The sequence below is a fragment of the Chiloscyllium punctatum genome, chromosome 3 (assembly GCF_047496795.1).
Source record: "Chiloscyllium punctatum isolate Juve2018m chromosome 3, sChiPun1.3, whole genome shotgun sequence".
NCBI classification, from domain to species: domain Eukaryota; kingdom Metazoa; phylum Chordata; class Chondrichthyes; order Orectolobiformes; family Hemiscylliidae; genus Chiloscyllium; species Chiloscyllium punctatum.
Genome location: NC_092741.1, coordinates 154,153,752 through 154,161,653, shown reverse-complemented (window position 1 = coordinate 154,161,653; position 7,902 = coordinate 154,153,752). Strand labels below are relative to the sequence as shown.

At 51.8% G+C, this 7,902-nt stretch overlaps 1 protein-coding gene across 1 annotated transcript; it reads left to right on the top strand.

The window, feature by feature from the left end:
• Positions 1 to 274: 274 nt before the first annotated feature.
• rdh14a (retinol dehydrogenase 14a) lies at positions 275 to 7,315 on the top strand. Its single transcript, XM_072562697.1, has 2 exons — positions 275 to 652; positions 6,191 to 7,315. Exons 1-2 carry the CDS (start codon positions 311 to 313, stop codon positions 6,803 to 6,805), a joined length of 957 nt encoding a protein of 318 aa, XP_072418798.1. The 5' UTR covers positions 275 to 310; the 3' UTR covers positions 6,806 to 7,315.
• The last annotated feature ends 587 nt before the right edge of the window (positions 7,316 to 7,902 follow it).

Here is a 7,902-nt window from a genome sequence, read left to right as displayed (position 1 = left end):
GCGGGAGGAGGAGAGCACCTTTGGGTGGGGGACAATGTGAAGAGCACCTTTGGGTGCGGGAGGAGGAGAGCACCTTTGGGTGGGGGACAATGTGAAGAGCACCTTTGGGTGCGGGAGGAGGAGAGCACCTTTGGGTGATCTGTGCCTGGTGTGTGTTGCCCTGTCCCTCACGGTGCCTCAGCACTGGCCCCTGGTGGTGTCCCGCGGTATTGCTGCTGGCGGGAGGCGGGAGGCGGGACTCGGGCCGCGGGCGGGAGGAGGCGGAGCGCTGTCCCCGGGAGCGGAGCCCACAGGCCGGCAGGGACCCCCCATGCTGATCACCGGGCTCTCCGTGGCTGCAGGCCTGGCCGCTGCCGCGTGGCTGAGCCGCTGGCTGATGGTCCGTCAGGCCCCGGAGCCTGGGCCCTCGATGAGGGGCCGCACGGTGATAGTGACCGGGGCTAACAGCGGACTAGGCCGGGCCACAGCAGCGGCGCTCGCCCGCCTCCACGCCCGGGTCATCATGGCGTGTCGCGATGAGAAAGCGGGGGCCCAGGCCGCCCGACAGATCCTGCAGGAGATCGGCCCCGGGGGCGGGGGGGAGCTCCTGGTCCGGCCCCTGGACCTGTCCTCACTGCGGTCAGTCAGGGGCTTCTGTGACAGGGTCACCCAGGTGAGTGTGTAAATACCCCCCCGGGGGGTAAATATACAGGGGGAGGGGGTAAATACCCCCCCGGGGGGTAAATATACAGGGGGAGTGTGTAAATACCCCCCCGGGGGGTAAATATACAGGGGGAGGGGGTAAATACCCCCCCGGGGGGTAAATATACAGGGGGAGGGGGTAAATACCCCCCCGGGGGTAAATATACAGGGGGGGGTGTAAATACACCCCCGGGGGGTAAATATACAGGGGGAGGGGGTAAATACCCCCCTGGGGGTAAATATACAGGGGGAGGGGGTAAATACCCCCCTGGGGGTAAATATACAGGGGGAGGGGGTAAATACCCCCCCGGGGGGTAAATATACAGGGGGAGGGGGGTAAATACCCCCCCGGGGGGTAAATATACAGGGGGAGGGGGTAAATACCCCCCCCGGGGGTAAATATACAGGGGGAGGGGGTAAATACCCCCCCGGGGGGTAAATATACAGGGGGAGGGGGTAAATACCCCCCCGGGGGTAAATATACAGGGGGAGGGGGTAAATACACCCCTGGGGGTAAATATACAGGGGGAGGGGGTAAATACCCCCCCGGGGGGGTAAATATACAGGGGGAGGGGGTAAATACCCCCCCGGGGGGTAAATATACAGGGCGAGGGGGGTAAATACCCCCCCGGGGGGTAAATATACAGGGGGAGGGGGTAAATACCCCCCTGGGGTAAATATACAGGGGGGGTGTAAATACACCCCCGGGGGGTAAATATACAGGGGGAGGGGGGTAAATACCCCCCCTGGCGGTAAATATACAGGGGGGGGTGTAAATACACCCCCGGGGGGTAAATATACAGGGGGAGGGGGGTAAATATACAGGGGGAGGGGGTAAATACCCCCCCGGGGGGTAAATATACAGGGGGAGGGGGTAAATACCCCCCTGGGGGTAAATATACAGGGGGGGGTGTAAATACACCCCCGGGGGGTAAATATACAGGGGGAGGGGGGTAAATACCCCCCTGGGGGTAAATATACAGGGGGGGGTGTAAATACACCCCCGGGGGGTAAATATACAGGGGGAGGGGGGTAAATACCCCCCAGGGGGTAAATATACAGGGGGAGGGGGTAAATACACCCCTGGGGGGTAAATATACAGGGGGAGGGGGGTAAATATACAGGGGGAGGGGGTAAATACACCCCTGGGGGGTAAATATACAGGGGGAGGGGGGGTAAGTATACAGGGGGAGGGGGGTAAATACCCCCCCTGGGGGTAAATATAGAGGGGGAGGGGGGTAAATACACCCCTGGGGGGTAAATATACAGGGGGGGGTGTAAATACACCCCCGGGGGGTAAATATACAGGGGGAGGGGGTAAATACACCCCTGGGGGGTAAATATACAGGGGGAGGGGGTAAATACACCCCCAGGGGGTAAATATACAGGGGGGAGGGGGTAAATACACCCCTGGGGGGTAAATATACAGGGGGGGGGTGTCAATACACCCCCGGGGGGTAAATATACAGGGGGAGAGGGTAAATACCCCCCCGGGGGGTAAATATACAGGGGGAGGGGGGTAAATATACAGGGGGAGGGGGGTAAATATACAGGGGGAGGGGGGTAAATACCCCCTGGGGGGTAAATATACAGGGAGGGGGGTAAATACACCCCCAGGGGGTAAATATACAGGGGGAGGGGGGTAAATACCCCCCTGGGGGGTAAATATACAGGGGGAGGGGGTAAATATACAGGGGGAGGGGGGGTAAATATACAGGGGGGGGGGGGGGGGGGGGGGGGGGGGGGGGGGGAAGGGGGTAAATACCCCCTGGGGGGGTAAATATACAGGGAGAGGGGGTAAATACACCCCCGGGGGGTAAATATACAGGGGGAGGGGGGGTAAATACCCCCTGGGGGGTAAATATACAGGGGGAGGGGGTAAATATACAGGGGGAGGGGGTAAATATACAGGGGGAGGGGTAAATACACCCCCGGGGGGTAAATATACAGGGGGAGGGGGGTAAATACCCCCCCGGGGGTTAAATATACAGGGGGAGGGGGTAAATACCCCCCCGGGGGGTAAATATACAGGGGGAGGGGGGTAAATATACAGGGGGAGGGGGTAAATACACCCGGGGGGGGGGGGGTGTAGGGGGTATTTACCCACCCCTCCCTATATATTTACCCCTGGGGGGTATTTACTCACCCTCCCTGTATATTTACCCCCGGGTAAATACCCCCCCCCGGGGGGTAAATATACAGGGAGGGGTGGGTAAATACCCCCCTGGAGGGTAAATATACAGGGGGAGCGGTGGGTAAATACCCCCCAGGGGGTAAATATACAGGGGGAGGGTGGGTAAATACCCCCCAGGGGGTAAATATACAGGGGGAGGTAGGTAAATACCCCCCTGGGGGGTAAATATACAGGGAGGGGTGGGTAAATACCCCCCAGGGGGTAAATATACAGGGGGAGGTGGGTAAATACCCCCCCGGGGGGGTAAATATACAGGGAGGGTGAGTAAATACCCCCCAGGGGTAAATATATAGGGAGGGGTGGGTAAATACCCCCCTGGGGGGTAAATATACAGGGAGGGGGTGAGTGAATACACCCTGGGGGATAAATATGCAGGGAGGGGGTGGGTGAATACTCCCCTGGGGATAAATATACAGGGAGGGGTGGGTAAATACACCCCTGGGGGGTAAATATACAGGGAGGGGGTGGGTAAATATACAGGGAGGGGGTGGGTAAATACACCCCTGGGGGGGTAAATATACAGGGGGAGGGTGGGTAAATACCCCCCTGGGGGGTAAATATACAGGGAGGGGGTGGGTAAATACCCCCTGGGGGGTAAATATACAGGGAGGGGGTGGGTAAATACACCCCGGGGGGGTAAATATACAGGGAGGGGGTGGGTAAATACACCCCTGGGGGGTAAATATACAGGGAGGGGGTGGGTAAATACACCCCTGGGGGGTAAATATACAGGGAGCGGGTGGTTAAATACACCCCTGGGGGGTAAATATACAGGGAGGGGGTGGGTAAATAGCCCCTGGGGGTAAATATACAGGGAGGGGTGGGTAAATACCCCCCGGGGGGTAAATATACAGGGAGGGGGTGGGTAAATAGCCCCTGGGGGGTAAATATGCAGGGAGACAGTTAGTAAATACCCCCGGGGGTGAATATGCAGGGAGACAGTGAGTAAATACCCCTGGGGGGTAAATATACAGGGACAGGGTAAATATACAGTGAGAGGGTGAGTAAAAACCCGGGGGGGGGTAAATATACAGGGAGACAGTGAGTAAATACCCCCGGGGGGTAAATATACAGGGAGACAGTAAATACCCCCGGGGATAAATGTACAGGGAGACAGTGAGTAAATACCCCCCGGGGAGGTAAATATACAGGGAGGCAGTAAATACCCCCCCTATACAGGGAGACAGTAAATAACTCCCGGTGGTAAATATACAGTGAGACAGTGAATAAGTACGCCCTGGGGGGGGGAAATATACAGGGAGTGGGTAAATATTCAGGGAGAGGGTAAATATTCAGGGAGAGGATAAATATTCAAGGAGAGGATAAATAAATACCCCCAGGGAGTAAGTATGCAGGGAGTGGGGTAAGTAAATATCTTAGGTGTAATTAAATGCTCCCCATCTGGGGGTAAATATTTACCCCATGAGGTAAATAACTACTCACCACCTGGGTGTACATTTACAGTGAGTGGGTAAATAAATATCCCTAGGAGTAAATCGATGCTCCTCACCCCGGGGTAAATGTGCAGGGTGTGGGGTATGTAATTTCCCCCACTGGTCAATACCACACCTCCAGAAGGTAATGATACCTGGGGTGGGATAAATATAAGGGGATAAATATGCTGTAGGGTACCCCCACGGGGTGGGGAGAAATGTAGGAAACAATGATTACCCTCGGGAAAAGGGTAAATACAACAGATAGAAATAAATCTACCACGGGATTACCCCAGGAGATAATTTGGGCAGAGGGAGGGGGATACATGGGGGGATACATGGGGGAATACATCAGGGAGAAATATGTACCATGGGTACGGGGAGACCCTCGAAGTAATAAAGCACGTGGAATATCTTGGAGGGGGTAAGTACCCTGAATCAGAGGTTACCCTGGGAAGGAGGTAATACCCCAGTGGGGGAAAATACCCCAGGTAGGGTAGTATATACCTCTTTATGGGGAGTATAAATTCCTCAGGTTGGGTCGTATATATCACTGGACAGGAAATGTAAATACCTCAGGTAGGGTAGTATATACCCTTTTGTGGGGAGTGTAAATACCTCAGGTTGGGTTGTATATACCCTGGGCAGGGAATGTAAATACCCCAGGTAGGGTAGTATATATCACTGGGCAGGGAGTGTAAATACCCCAGGTAGGGTAGTATATATCACTGGGCAGGGAGTGTAAATACCCCAGGTAGGGTAGTATATACCCCTGGGTAGGGAGTGTAAATACCCCAGGTAGGGTAGTATATACCCCTGGGTAGGGAGTGTAAATACCCCAGGAAGGGTAGTATATACCCACAGACAAGGAGTGTAAATACCCCAGGTAGGGTAATATATACCCCCAGGCAGGGAGTGTAAATATCCCAGGAAGGGTAGTATATACCCACAGACAGGGAGTGTAAATACCCCAGGTAGGGTAATTTATACCCCTGGGTAGGGAGTGTAAATACTCAAGGTAAAGTAGTATATACCCCTGGGCAGGGAGTGTAAATACCCCAGGTAGGGTAGTATATACCCCTGGGTAGGGAGTGTAAATACCCCAGGTAGGGTAGTATATACCCCTGGGCAGGGAGTGTAAATACCCCAGGTAGGGTAATATATACCCCTGGGTAGGGAATTTAAATGCCCCGGGTAGGGTAGTATATACCCCTGGGTAGGGAGTGTAAACACCCCAGGTAGGGTAGTATATACCCCTGGGTAGGGAGTGTAAATACCCCAGGTAGGGTAGTATATACCCACAGGCAGGGAGTGTAAATACCCCAGGAAGGGTAATATATACCCCTGGGTAGGGAGTGCAAATACCCCCAGGTAGGCTAATAGATACCCCTGGGCAGGGGGTGCAAATACCCCAGAGAGGAGAGGAAATAAACCTGTGGATAAATAAACACAGGGATGGGTGGTATCTCTGAGGGAAATGTACATGGGGAGGAGGGATAAATATCCCAGAAGAGAACAGGGAGATATCAGGGGAATACGAGGTGCAGGATACCCAGGGATAAATCCCAGGGGTTGAATTTATTGAAGGTGGTGAATGCCAAGGAGTAATGGCCCTAGGGTTAGCCCAAGGAGCTAGTAAATCCCTGAAGGTAAATTGTGGGGTTAGACAGCAGTTTCTGCTGGCAGGTTATGAAATTGCCAGGCAACTTTGGAAGGGGAGGGGGGTGTGTAGTGGTGGGAGAGTGGGGGAAGCAGTGTGTGTGTGTGTGTGTGGGTGGGGGAGGGGGAACGCATGGGTGGGGTTGCTATTTTTCATTATGTGTGGATAATTCATCAGAGCAGTGAATCAAAAGGCTTTTTGTTCCTATCTTCTGCCCACAAGGAAGAGCCAAGGCTAGATGTCCTGATCAATAATGCAGGGATTTTCCAGTGTCCCTACATGAAAACAGAGGAAGGTTTTGAGATGCAGTTTGGAGTGAATCACTTGGGTCACTTCCTTCTGACCAATCTCCTCCTTGACCTTCTCAAACGCTCTGCTCCAAGCAGGGTGGTGGTCGTATCCTCCAAACTGTACAAGTACGGTGAAATCAACTTTGATGATCTGAACAGTGAGAAAAGCTACAACAAAAGCTTCAGTTACAGCAGGAGTAAATTGGCTAATATTCTGTTCACTCATGAGCTAGCCAAGCAGCTGGAAGGCACTGGTGTTACTGTGAATTGTCTACATCCTGGCATTGTGCGCACAAACTTGGGAAGACACATCAATATACCCTTACTTGGACAACCGATTTTCAAGATGGTATCTTGGGCATTCTTCAAAACACCAGAACAAGGAGCACAGACCACGCTTTACCTAGCTACCTCTCCAGAAGTTAAAGGGGTATCTGGAAAATACTTTGGAGACTGCAAAGAAGAGGAATTGTTGCCGAAGGCGACGGATGATGCAGTTGCAAAGAAATTGTGGGATGTGAGTGAGAGAATGGTGGGAGTGATTTGACCACTAAAGTATTGTAAATATCCTGTTGGGAAGCTGCCTGAAATGAAAAACTTATAGTTTGTGAATTATTGCCTACTTGAATAAAAAGTTGCAGTTTGTGTTAAAAAATAGTTATCATTGAGCACAGTCTGGATGACATTTTCAAAGAGTTTAAGTTTGCGTTTGCATAGAATGATAAAGTAATATATTGGAACATGCTGTTGGATGTGATTAATTTTCTCCATTGATATTGCAGTCTCCTGGACCTTTGAAAGTTTGCAGGAGCATTAATGAGTCCCATTCCTCCATTGTCACTCTTGAGTGAAGGCTAGTCCTAAACCCCATCCCTGAACTTAATTCTTTTTAATGGTTTGTGCTGTTGTGTAATGGAAATGCCTGGTCCTGATTAATTGTTACTTTATTGAGGCTACCTGCCATGTCTGACCAATGGAACCTTTCACTGCGTGTAAGTTAAAGGAATTAAATTACTTCAAATTTTGTCTCACTTGGCAAATAAATATGATTCCTGAAGCCTGCTGTTTTGTACATTGCATAAAAGCTATTTTCGGAATATCTCCAGAAGTTTAATATTTCAAGATTGTGTCCAGTTGAAGTGTTTGTATATTTTTTTTTATGTACAGCTTTTTCACAAGGATTTTATCTTGATGATACCTAGATGCAGTCAGGCAATTAAGTAGGTTTCATTTCGCATGCAGAATCAGAGTTGTACATCACGGAAACAAACCCTTCAGTCCAACTCATCAGTGTCGACCAGGTATCCCAATCTGGTCATGTCCCATTTGCTAGCATTTGGCTCAAATCCCTCTGAACTCCTCCTATTCGTGTACTTATCCAGCTGCCCAGTAACTGTTGTCATTGTACCAGCCTCCAGCACTTTCTCTGACAGCTCATTCCATACACACACCACCCTCTGCGTGAAAAAGTTGCTTCTTAGGTCCAATTTAAATCTTTCCATTCTCAACTTAAACCCATGTCCTCTTGGCTATTCACGCTGTTCATGCCCTTCATGATTTTATAAACTTCTATAAAGTCCTCCTCAGCTTCCAACGCTCCAGGGAAAATAGCCCCAGCCTATTCAGCCTCTCCCTACAGCTCAA